The following is a 13,065-nucleotide window of genomic DNA, read 5'->3' as shown; positions in this document are numbered from 1 at the left end:
ACAGGAACTTAGAAAGTGGGCCTTATGCCTTCAGAGGAGAAACTCCTGGAGGCCTCCCACTGAGCCCCACTTTCTTGGGTTTAGATTTTAGGTATCAGGTGAAAGGTACAGCCAGATGGGGGAGAATGAGTAAGCTCTGCAGGCCTGATATAAATTAGGCAGTGAGGAACCGAGAATGAGGGGAACATCCCCCAACCTCTAAGATAGTATCAGATATGGTATTAGTCAGGGTTCTCCAGAGAAACAGAACCAATAGAATGGAAAGGAGTGGGGGTGGAGATGGGGAGAGAAAGAGAGAGAGAGGGAGTCAATTCTGAAATTATGTGATAGACTCTATTAATTTGGGCTTAGAATTCAAATATTATTATAGCTAATTATTTTACTTTACCTTAGCATTTTGGTAGACATAAACTTTCCAGTTATATCCCATCATCCTCTCTGCCAAAATTTATTCTTCTCTGCTCCTCTTTAAGTTTGTTGCACCAGTCTTTCTCACATGTCTCATGTCTCAACCATGCCATCCATTTATCGACCAAATCATCTCAGCCAGAACCTTGGAGTCATCTTTGATATTTCTATTCTTTTTATCTACACTGATCACAAACTCCTGCCAGTTCTGTCTAGTAATATATCCGTCCTTTCCATTCTGTTCCCCTCATTACTGCCATGTCTTCAAATCTTCATTTCCTTTGTCTAATTGTAAGACCTTCTAAACTGCAGATTCCAAAATTATCTCTTTCATTGTCTCTTTTTATGAATAATTTCCAAAATACACCAAAACAGAGAAGAATATAATTAATTCTCACAGCATCTGATTTAAAATGTTATTATTTTACTTTAAGTTAATATGAGTAAGTTAACCTGTGAGCTTATTTTCTCTCATTCACTATCTGATTGATAGTTGTAATGCTTCTTATACTCCAGAAACTTACATGCTGATTTTTTTTTATCATATGGTTTTTCAATCTCTTTTTTTAAACAGCTAACAGAGAAGCTGATGTACTATTTGAAGTATTATTTGATGAAGAGTTTCCTGGAGGCTTAACAATAAGGTTTGTATTTCCAGATGATAATTACACTTTGTAAATATGCCCATGTGGCCAGTGACTTTGCATTATTTGTTTATTTGTCCACAGTTTCAGTTCCTAGTATGTATAAGACATCATACTTGCTACCAGGGATGTAACAGTGAATAAGACAAACATGGTTTCTACCCTCATGGAGCTTTCATTTTAGTAGGGGATATATTGGGTTAGCCAACAAGTTCATTTGGGTTTTTCGTAACATGTTAAGGAAACATTTTGTAAGATGTTTTCCTTAACATCTTACAAAAAACCCAAACAACCTTTTTGGCCAACCCAATAATTAGCTTACTACAATATTAATTTTTTAATTAAAATGCAGCAAGTGCTGGGAAGAAGTAGTTCAGGTGTCTGTAAGAATGTGATCTGTCCTGGGAGTTCTAGAAAGCCTTTCTTGAAGAAGTGATGTTTAAAATGGGACATGAAGAGTAGGTAACTGGAAGAAGAGTGACAAGTGGTCAGGAAGAAAGAATAGCATATGCAACGAGGACATTTCCACTCATTTAAAAAACTAAAAGAATGCAGATGTGTCAACTTCAGCAACTATGTAAGATTAGAGTAAGGGAGAAGAGCAAGGACCATGCTGTGCAGGAACTGGTAAGTCACTCTCAGGACATGCTAAGAATCTTGGCATCTTGGTCTTTATCCTTAAAGCAATGTGAAGCCATCAAAATCAGATTTGCATTTTTTTTTTAATTTATTTATCTAGGCTGTGTTGGGTCTTCGTTGCTGTGCGCAGCCTTTCTCTAGTTGTGGCAAGTGGGGGTTACTCTTCATTGAGGTGTGCAGGCTTCTCATTGCAGTGGCTTCTCTTGTTGTGGAGCACAGGCTCTAGGCGCACGGGCTTCAGTAGTTGCGGCACACATGCTCAGTAGTTGTGGCTCGTGGGTTCTAGAGCACAGGCTCAGTAATCGTGGCGCACGGGCTTAGCTACTCCTTGGCATTTGGGATGTTCTTGGACTGGGGATGAACCCGTGTCCCCTGCATTGGCAGGTGGATTCTTAACCACTGCACCACCAGGGAAGCCCCAGATTTGCATTTTTGTAATGGTTAAATAACTTGAGGAATAGAAACAGTCTTTGAATTGAGTGATGTATTAAGTCTTTGTCATTTGTTTTAGTGGAGTTATGAGTGCTCAAGCTAGATTGGGATGGTTGAGGAGAGAATGGCAGGTGTAACAGTGGAGGCAAGAAACTGAGCTGACCCTTGAGAATTTTGACCATGAAGGGGAGAAAAGGTAACTGGCGGTTAGGAGGTTTAAAGGAGGAGAATTGGCTTGTTTGTTTTTAATTTAACATGGCGGAGACTTATTCAGATCTATTTTGGGGGAGTATTAATAGAAAGAAAGTTTAAAGTTATAGGAAAAAGGATCATGTTAGAATGAGAGGTGCTGTGGAATATTGGAAAGTGTGGGCTCTTTCACTTACCCTTTGTGTTACTATGAGTAGGTTAGTTAAAAGCATTCTAACTAATTTCCTCATCTGTAATGAAGATGTATACTTCACTTGGTGATTGTGAGGGTTAAATGAAATCCTTTCCAATTTTCCTTTCTCTCTTTTAAACACCAACTGGAAAACTGAACTAAAGTTAGCTTAGTTTCTTTTTCTCCTGTTTTGATTAGTGGTAATTAAAATAAAAAACTAATTACTGTTATTTAGCCTGTTTGCATAAAATCACAATCTTCAGTCCTTACAGCAATTGATCACCTTCAGAATGCTATTATTGTTTTGCAACTTGAATGTGCCTGTTACCCAACACTTTACTGTCTGCACTCTTAAATGCAGTAACAGAGTCTGGATCCCATATCTGATTTTATTTTTCATGAAAATGTTTGGTTACCAGTAACCTTAGCCAGATAACTTTGAAATGTACTTCTAAGATGTTTACCTTTTTTCTCAGGGGTTTTTTTTCCCCCCACCCTAGGTAGAGACCTTGGATTTCTTGACTGATTGAGAGCTGTATAAAAGATTACCTGCCTGCAATATATTCATTTCTATAACGCAGAATCTTAAAGTATAGTGCTCACAAAAATATTTTCTAGAAATCTTACAAAGATTTCTCATGAAAGAATCCCACTTCCCCGTGATCTCAGAATATAAGAAAATTACATTCTAAAGTGGTGATAGAGGTGAAAACTTTTGACCAGAGAAGGTTTATTTTAATATATAAACACTTTTATCAAGGCCAGGAAGAAAGGAAATCACAAATTCTTGTCTCTTAGCCTTCGCAGGTCTGGAACATGAAGATGGGAAGATGAGGGTAAAAAGAGCTGGACTCAACAATTGATCCGGAGACAAAAGTGATCAAAGCTAACATTTGCCCTGTTGTATAGGTAGAGCCACACTAGCTCCACACTGGGTAGCTTCATAACCCAGACTGTGTAAACCACTGTTTTTTTTTAAAAGAAGTTTGACATTCAGTTCATAAATTTTTACACTTGATCTTAGCCAAAAGGCTGAGAAGCGATCAATTCATAAATTTTTAGTTAACTCAGCTATTATGTTGCAGGCCTTCTGAGGGCAAACTAACACACACACACACCACCTACACACACAACTAAACCTCTAGGACATTTCTCCACGCCACTTAGTAGCATTGAATAGTCTATATGGAAGCTTTTCAGAAATATGTCATCTTATAAATTGAGATCTTTCTATGATTTCAATTTCCTCTACTGGATTTAAAAGCAGTATTTATTAATTTAGATTATGGACTGTCCACCCCAAAATTATTTGATTCTTCTGCTCCCTAGCACATTTAGTATTAGTTCCCTCTGACCCTGATAGAACTTTTTACTTTTAGGTGCTCACCTGGTAGAGGTTACCGACTGCCAACAAGTGCCTTGGTGAACCTTTCTCATGGGAGTCGCTCTGAAACAGGAAATCAGAAGTTGACAGCCATTGTGAAACCACAGCCAGCTGTGAATCACTATAGCTCAAATTCATCAATTTCATCTGGGCATTTGGGAGGCCTGAACCATTCCCCTCAATCACTTTTTGTTCCTACTCAAGTAAGACTTCTATTTAAATAATGAGCTTGACAGTATCTGTTTTCTCTTTATATATTTACTTGGTGAACTAACACATATTTTATCTTATATCCCCCAAGTGTCCTATGTTACCTCCTATGAAATGACATTAATTTGAAAGGTAAAGGGAGAGGACTGTACCATGTTTATCAAAAGCAATTTTGAAATTCTCACCACGTAACTCTTGGGTGGTTTCCTTTATTTCATCTTCCTGAGGACAAAACTTGAATTGTTTTGTGAGAGATACTTAACTTTATTTAATTCCATGGCCCCAAATTTTAACCACACTTTTTTTTTGGCCGCACTGCATGGCATTCAGGATCTTGGTTCCCTAATCAGGGATCGAATCTGCTACCCCTGCAGTGGAAGCACAAGAGTCTTAATCACTGGACCACCAGAGAAGTCCCTTAACCAAACTTTTTAATCCAAATAGCACATGTTTGTTATAGAGTAATCAGAAAACAGATGAGTAGATGATAACAAAGGAAACAAGCAAAAATCGTCTCAAATCTTGTAGGTAACCACTGTTAGATTTTGGTCCATTATTCTTCCAGAGTTTTAATTTGCATGAAATCAGTTTTCCATAACTAATAGCTGATTTCTTTAATCAGATTATTTTTGTGTAAGATAAAGATTTTTAAAATAAAAATTGCTAAACATTAGTTTGAATAAGATAACATGCCAGTACACTGGAAGACAAAAAAATATATCTTTTGGTGGGGTATTGATTCAGTGTAATATTTCATGGCATTTGTTATGCTTTAAATATTTTTAATAACCACTTCCATCTGAAGCAGAACATTTCCCCTCCAGCAGTATACTTTTCTTTTTTTCTAATAAATTTATTTATTTATTTATTTATTTATTTTATTGGCTGTGTTAGGTCTTTTTTTTTTGCTGTGCACAGGCTTTCTTTTTAGTTGCAGTGAGTGAGGGCTACTCTTCGTCACAGTGCGCAGGCTCTTCATTGCCATGGCTTCTCTTGTTGTGGAGCACGGGCTCTAGGTGCGTGGGCTTCAGTAGTTGCAGCACATGGGCTCAATATTTGTGGCTCACGGGCTCTAAAGCGCAGGCTCAATAGTTACGGCACACGGGCTTTAGTTGCTCCGCGGCATGTGGGATCTTCCTGGAGCAGAGATCGAACCCATGTCCCCTGCATTGGGAGGCAGATTTTTAACCACTGCGCCACCTAGGAATCCCCCAGCAGTATACTTTTATGATTACTATACTGAGCTTCAGAAAAAAAGATCTGCGGTATCAGATAATGAAATTTAAATAACCTGTCTACTGCTAAATAGCTTTAATAAATAAATTATTGTGATTTTTAATATGGATCTTTATTCTTTCATGTTTCAGTTTTCCTTAAGAAGTTTTCGTACTTTCCTAGGTCCCTGCTAGAGATGATGAGGAATTTTGCAACATTTGGCAGTCCTTGCAGGGCTCTGGGAAGGTTCCACACTTCCAGCCCCCTCTGCAAGACAAGGTTAGTATACCTTGCTTGATGGACATTTAATTTTTTTTTCATTTATTTTTTGTTTCTCTCTTAGGTTTGCAGTGATTAATTTTTCTGCTGAAATCTCATAAAATAGAAATAACACTTTTAATCTTGAATTTTCGTAGTTCTCTTCAGCCACATTTGTTTTTGGACCAATGAATAAGAATGTAGAAAATTTTTCTTTTAAATCAGTTTTGGATTCTTTTTTAGTTGTTTACAAATCATAATAACTATATTTTAAATTTAATAAAGGCTCTGATGGCACTCATTAGCTTATTCTCTTCCACTTGAATGTATAGCTTTATGCTGACAGTTGGTTGTCTTAAATATGAATGAGCAAATTCACATTCCTTCATAGAGATTAAGAAGAGGACAGAAATTCTGCTGAAACAGTAGACTCAGGCACCAAAAAAAAAAAAAGAAGAGGAAAAGGAATGAATTCCTACTACATTTTTTGCTAGTTACTGACCTGTCTTCTCAGCTTTGGTCAAAAAGGAATGCCCTCTCTAGTTTACAAACCAGTAGCCTGCACCATGAGGGCCTAATTTATTCTGATGCCCTCCAGTGGTTTGGCATTATCAGCACTAGAGAGGGGAAAATAGCAAAGGGAATGATGGTAAAATAAAAATAAAAAACGAGAGTGTCAAGAACATTGTAAGTCAACTATACTTCAATTTTAAAATTAACTAATTAATTAAAAAGTGGAAAAAATCTAAACAAAGTAAACAGTGAGTGGCAATGTACAGGTCACCTGCCAATGTGCTATTTTAAGTTCTCTTTCTACGTAAATGTGAGCCATGTCCAGATTTTCAAACCTTCTGTTCCCCTCTTACTCATGTAATACTTCCAACCACTCATTCTTCAGGAGAGCTTTTTATCATTCATTCATTCAAGACATATTTATGAAGTACCTGCCATGTGCCAGCCATTGTTCTATGCACTGAGAATATCTCTGCAAACAAAACAAAAATCCTGGCTCTCATACAATTAGTATTGTTAGGAGGAAAGGGCAATAAATAAGACAAAAAAATAAATAAATGGTATATTAGATGATAAGTTTGAGAAAAATTGCAGAGATGCAAGATAGGGAATTTTGGGGAGAGGAAAGGCATGGTTTTGCAGTTTTAAATGGAATGTTCAGGTAGCATTTGAGCAAAGATTTGAATGAAATGAGGAGTAGGGTATACAGCTATCTAAGGAGAGAGTATTCCGAAGTCAAAGGCCCTATCTGGGGTGGTGGTCCCTTGCATAAACAAGGAAGAGAAAAAAGACCACTTGGCTGAATCAATAGAGTGAACTGTAGGAAATGTAATTAGAGTGGTAATAGATTGATACTATGTAGGACCTTCTGGGCCATTATAAGGACATTGGCTTTCAGACAGGAAATCAGTAGAGGGTTTTGCACAGCAGAGTGACATGATTTGACTTATATTTTAATAGTATCACTCTGCCTGCTATGTGGAGAATAGAATGTAGAGGAACCAAGGTGGAAACAAATTAGCTCAGAGACTACTGAAATCATCAAAATAGAGTTGATATTGACTTGGACCAGGGTAGTAGGACCCTGTGAGAAGTTGTCAAATTCTAAACATTTGGAAGGGATTTCCAGCTGATGATGAATTGGATATGGGAGTAAAAGAGAAAGATTGTATTAAAGGAGGTTACTCTTAAGGTCTGAGTAACTAAAAGAATAGAGAGGCTGCTAACTGAGGTGGGAAAGATTGCAGGTCTGGTAAGTTTGTGGAGGAAGATCAGGAGTTTAATTTTGGTAAATTTGAGATATATATTGAACATTTAAGAAGAGATATCGGAGTTAGATAATTGAGTAGAGATGTAGAGTTGGATATTGTGTTTGAAGGTCATAAATGTTGTCCAGGCTGGAAAAAAAAATTGGGGAGTTATTATATACACATATATATATGCACACACATATACATATATGTGTATATATGTGCATATGTGTGTATATATCTATATCTATTTATCTGTATCCAAGGAAGTGGATATGGATGGAAAGAAGGTTCAATAATTTAGCCTTGGAGTATTCCGTCCTTCAAGAGTCAGAGAGACCAGGTGAAACTAACAGAGAAGACTGGGAAGGAATGCCCAGTGACACGAGAAGAAAACCAGGGAAGAGTGGTTTCTAGGTGCCAAGCGAAGAACAGCTGTCCGAAAGGACAGAGTAATCAGATGTGGCAGATGCTGGTGTCTGAGCCAACTGATCAGATGGATCAATTAAGATGGAGACTGAGAGTTGCCTATGTACAGAATTTAGCACATGAAGACCATTGGGAACCTTGACGAGAATAGTTTCAATTGAGTAATAGGAATGAAATACTGATTAGAGTGAGTTTAAGAGAGAAGAGGAAGAGAGAAATTGGAGGCAGCAAATATAGGTAATTCTTTCAAGGACTTTTAGCTGTAAGAGAAAACATAACCCTGTCTCCTCTTTCCTTTCCCTATTTGTTCAGGTTCTTTGTTAACCTGTTCTTCCAGCCTTCCACTGGGGACTGTTGCCCAAAATGCAACCGTTTTCTTTTGCCTTTTGCCTTATAGCTTGACTGGTGACTTTGACTCTTACTTCTCTGCTAATTACCACTCAATCTATGTCTCTAATTCCAACCTCTCAGTCAAGATCTGACCCAGTATCTCCCGCTTTCTAGAAGACAGATCTAAAGGAGTGCTGTGCCATCACCCCAACTCCAGGATATCTTACAGTTTAGACCCCTTCTGAAGCCTCTTCTCTTTTCCTTGTTTCTAACACAACCATTCACTCAGGCGTATAATCTGAAAAGCATGAAGTCAAAAATTTTTTGCTTCTTCTCTCTAATATTTTTTGCATTGAAACCCCAAATCTTTTTACTCCATCTCAGTTTTTACAGCTGGTCCTTAGATTGTCAGTCCAGCACTGGATTAACCTCCTATCTGTGCTTCCTGTTTCTCATGTCTTTCCTTTCTAGTCCTTCTTACGTAGTACTACCTACATAATCTTTCCTAAAGATCCTCTCACCTGTGTTGCTCAATCATGGCATAACTGAGCAAAGTATCTAATTAGTAAGGATTCTTGGTTTTGAACTCAGTTTATGCCCTGAAGCAATGTAGTGAAGGTAAATTTGGTATTAGACTCAGAATCAGGAAATCAGGTTTTGTGCCACAAATTTTGCAAATGTAATTTCCCTGGGCTTCTGTGGCCTCATGTATAAAATTAAGGCATTGGACTTAAATGAACTCTGAGGTCTTCTTCAGCCCTAAAATAGTGTTATTCAAATACTCTAGAATAGGGACTTCCCTGGTTGCACAGTGGTTAAGAATCCGCCTGCCAATGCAGGGGACATGGGTTCAATCCCTGGGTGGGGAAGATCCCACATGCCACAGAGCAACTCAGCCCATGTGCCACCACTACTGAAGCCCACGTGCCTAGAGCCCATGCTCTGCAACAAGAGAAGCCACTGCAGTGAGAAGCCCACACACCACAACAAAGAGTAGCCCATGCTCACCACAACTACAGAAAGCCCGTGCGCAGCAACAAAGACCCAACACAGCCAATAAATTAATTAATTAATTAATTAAAAAAAAAATTTTTAAAAACCCAAAAAAACAAAAAAATTATTCTAGAATGTACCGGGCTGCCTGTTTAATACTACTGGAATTCAGCCTCAACTCAAACTAATATCTGTGCCTTCTATAATCTAACCCTGCATAGTTCTTATATAAAGTATGTCCAGCTATTTGGTAAAATGGTCTGTTCCAGTCAGGTTGGTCTCCTTACTTTCCCTTTCCCATAAACAGATAACTTTCATTTCAGGTGTGTGTTTGCATTGTTCCTTCCACTTAGGATGCCCCTTCCTCTCTCACTGCCAGAAGGTCTACTAGCATATTACCACCACTTTCCTTAAGATGGATCTCAACGCTTGATATTATATTTCCTCAGAATCTTCTGTATGCATCTCCTATTATTAGGTGCTATTTCGTTATTTATATCAGCAGAATACTCCCATGTTTTATCTCCTGTCTATTCTAAGAATTATGAGCCACCACATGTAACACTTATATCCCTGAAGGATTAATAAGCAGCCTGGTATTCACCTGATAAGCAAATTCTAGAGAACTCAACGTGATTTTTTTTTAAGGTATTCAAGCTTCTGGAAAAGGCAAAACCGTAGAGACAGCAAAAACATCAGTGGTTGCCAGGGATTATTGGGAAAGGGAGAGGTGACTAGGTGGAGCACAGAAGATTTTTAGAGCACTGAATATGATCCGTATGATACTATACATGTCATTATACATTTGTCCAAACCCATAGAATATACACCAAGAGTGAACCCAGTGTAAAATATGGACTTTGGGTAACAATTATGTGTCAGTGTAGGTTCATCAGGTGTCATTTATGCACCACTCCAGTGGGGATGTTGATAATAGGGAAGGCTATGCTTGAATCGGGGCGGGAGGTACGGGGAAATCTCTGTATCTTCCTGTCAATATTGTTGTGAACCCAAAACTGCTCTTTTAAAAAGTCTTTAAAAAAAACATTCAAGTCTTTATTGGCAGAATATGACAATGTGCCTAACACAAATAGCTTTGTGTAGGCATGAAACTATCATACTACATCGAAAAACTATACTTAAAAGTAGGATATTTCCCTTCTAATTAAAGTTATGACACTTTTTCTCTGAAACGGTACTGTGAACATGGGTTTTAGAGTTCAAGCTCAGATGTCAGCTCTCCTTTTATTTAGTTCGTAACCCATTACATTATCACTTTGCGTTTCAGTCTACTCATCTATAACATGGAATCAAAATATACCATAGCATTTTTATGATTATAGCATTATTATAATGATAAGATAATGGATGCAAAGCACATCTTATCATGCCTGGCACATGATAAACACATATTTGTTCATACCTATCTATTGATCCTGATGTTCTGATTCCCTTCTTTAGAGTCAGAATCCCCCACCAGCCCTTGTGCTATGTAGTTGGAAATCTCTTGGCCCTTTTTTTATTTTTTTTATTTTATTTTATTTTATTTTTTGGCCCTTTTTTTAAAGGCTTAAAGAGCCCTAGATGTTCCTGTGCATATGAGCTCATTGGACCTTCCTTCACACTTTGGTGCATATCACGACTATTTTGGAGCATGTCAGTTGCCAACTGGGATATGATATGCATTTGTACCCAGTGTTCATTCATCTGTGCTCAAAGGAAAATAAATAGAGCTGACCAAAAGCAAAATTGTGTAATCATTGTAAAGTGATGCATTTGTATTGAACATCTCCAGCCCCTGCTTCTGCTTCCCCTTCCTACTTCAGCTATGGCAAGTTATCTGTCTCTTTTTGCCTTTAGGCCTCCTCTCCCTATCAGAAAGCAAAAGGATCTGCTATGAGCTTTATATGAAACATAACTCATGCCATTTTGCTAATTCTGTCCATTCATGCCCTGTCTCAATTACAGTAGCTTTATAATCAGTCTTGCTGTCTGGTACTAGTAGTCTTCCAGCATTTGAAAACCTTGACAATATAAATATTAATTAATAAAAATCTGGAAAAAGTAGAAAAAAAAATCAGGTATTAGGGAAAGGGATGTGGAAGGGCTAATATTCTCAACTTTTATAACATAGGGACAGGAATGATGAATTTTTAAAAACTCTTTAATGGAAATTTTTAAAATAATGAAGTCAAGAGAGTAGTATAATAAACCTACAGGTACCCATCCTTTACCTTGAACATGTCCAGTTCTGTTTCTCCATAACACCTACTCATTTCCCATCCGCACATACCCCAGAGATAGACTATTTTGAAGCAAATCTAGAGGGATCTTTCAAGGCTGATATTTCTGCTGTGAAGAAACATTGACCTAAAGTTTAATCTTTAGTGTCTGTATTAACTTCAAACAAAATTAGATTTAATTCTCTCTGTTGAAAGCATTTTTGTAAAGTAATTGTTTTCTATGAGCCTTACTATCTAACTGATGCATAGAGAAATGTCTGGAATGATGATCATCATCTTAATAATGGTTATTTGGGGGGTGGTAGAATTTGAGTGGTTTTCTTAAATTCTCTGTATTTTTCTGCATTCCTTAAATCTTTTTCTAATGAGCTCTATAATTTTCATAAAAATAATAAAGTAACTATTTATTAAGCATTGAGGAAGAGAAGTAGTTTTAATATTGAGTTTGTTTAAATCATTTATAAGAATTTTAATTTTCAGGGTGCAGTTCTACCTCAAGAAATAAGTCAAGTAACTCAACATCATAAATCTGGCTTTAATGACAACAGTGTTAAGCAAAGAAAACATGAGCCTCACAGAAAATGTAAGTTATGAGTTAGAAAATATACTTGTGGTGCTGCTTCCTTTTATTTTTATTAATTAACAGCTTTATTGAGTTATAATTCACATATCATAAAATTCATCCCTTTAAAGTGTACAATCAGTGGGAGTTTTTTGGCGTTTTCACAAAGTTGTACAACCAATGCCACTCTCTAAATTTAGAACATTTTCATCACCCCAAAGAGAAATACCACACTTACTAGTAGTCATTCCCCTAGCCCTGGCAACCACTCATTTACTTCTGTCTCTATGGATTGACCTATTCTGGACATTTCATTTAAGAAGAATCATAAAATATGTGACCTTTGAGACTGACTCCTTTCACTTGGCATAATCTTTTCAAGGTTCATCCATGTTGTAGCATGTATCAGTACTTCATTCCTTTTTACGGCTGAACAATATTCTATAGTATGAATACAACATTTTGTTTATCCGTTTATCCATTGGTGGACATTTGGGTTGTTTCCACTTTGGGACTATAATAAATAATGCTGCTGTGGATGTTTATGTACAAGTTTTTGTGTGAACATATGTTTTGCAGTTCTCTTGGGTATATATGAATAAATGGAATAACTGAGTCATGTGTTAACTCTATGCTTAACTTTTTGTGGAACTGCCAAACTCTTTTCCAAAGTGGCTGTACCATTTTACATTCCCACCAGCAATACATGAGGGTCCAATTTCTTCACATCCTCCATAATGCTTGTTATTATCCATCTTTTTTATTATAGCCATCCTAGTAAATGTAAAGTGGAGTCTCCTTGTGGTTTTCAATTGTAATTCATTAATGACTAATAGTGTTGAACATTTTTTCATGTGCTTATTGGCTATTTGTATATCTTCTTGGAGAAATATATATTCAAATCTTTTGCTCATTTTAAAATTGGGTTGTCTTTTTATTCTTGAGTTGTAAGAGTTCTTTTTATATTCTATATCCTATATGCTGATCAGATATTTGATTCGCAAAAATGTGGTCTCATTCTGTGGGTTGTCTTTTAACTTTCTTTACAGTGTCCTTGAAGCACAAAAGTTTTTAATTTTGATCAAGTCCAATTTATCTATTTTTTTTCTTTTTCTTTGGTTGCATATTATGCTTTAGGTATCATCTAAGAAACCATCGCCTAATTCAAGGTCA

At 36.9% G+C, this 13,065-nt stretch overlaps 1 protein-coding gene and 1 pseudogene across 8 annotated transcripts in view; one reads left to right on the top strand and one right to left on the bottom strand.

Annotated features, from left to right (window-relative positions):
• Positions 1-13,065, top strand: part of XRN1 (5'-3' exoribonuclease 1) — a 100,823-nt gene that overhangs the window by 68,953 nt on the left and 18,805 nt on the right. For all 8 annotated transcript variants that reach the window (XM_057738241.1, XM_057738243.1, XM_057738240.1 and 5 more), the window contains exons 30-33: positions 983-1,052; positions 3,885-4,092; positions 5,498-5,593; positions 11,811-11,913. In XM_057738241.1, the coding sequence (XP_057594224.1) occupies positions 983-1,052; positions 3,885-4,092; positions 5,498-5,593; positions 11,811-11,913 (477 nt within the window). The remainder of the gene's footprint in view (positions 1-982; positions 1,053-3,884; positions 4,093-5,497; positions 5,594-11,810; positions 11,914-13,065) is intronic.
• Positions 3,411-3,549, bottom strand: LOC130856243 (U2 spliceosomal RNA; annotated as a pseudogene).

This window comes from Hippopotamus amphibius, chromosome 6 (genome assembly GCF_030028045.1).
Source record: "Hippopotamus amphibius kiboko isolate mHipAmp2 chromosome 6, mHipAmp2.hap2, whole genome shotgun sequence".
NCBI lineage: Eukaryota > Metazoa > Chordata > Mammalia > Artiodactyla > Hippopotamidae > Hippopotamus > Hippopotamus amphibius.
This window is presented reverse-complemented; position numbering and strand designations above follow the sequence as displayed.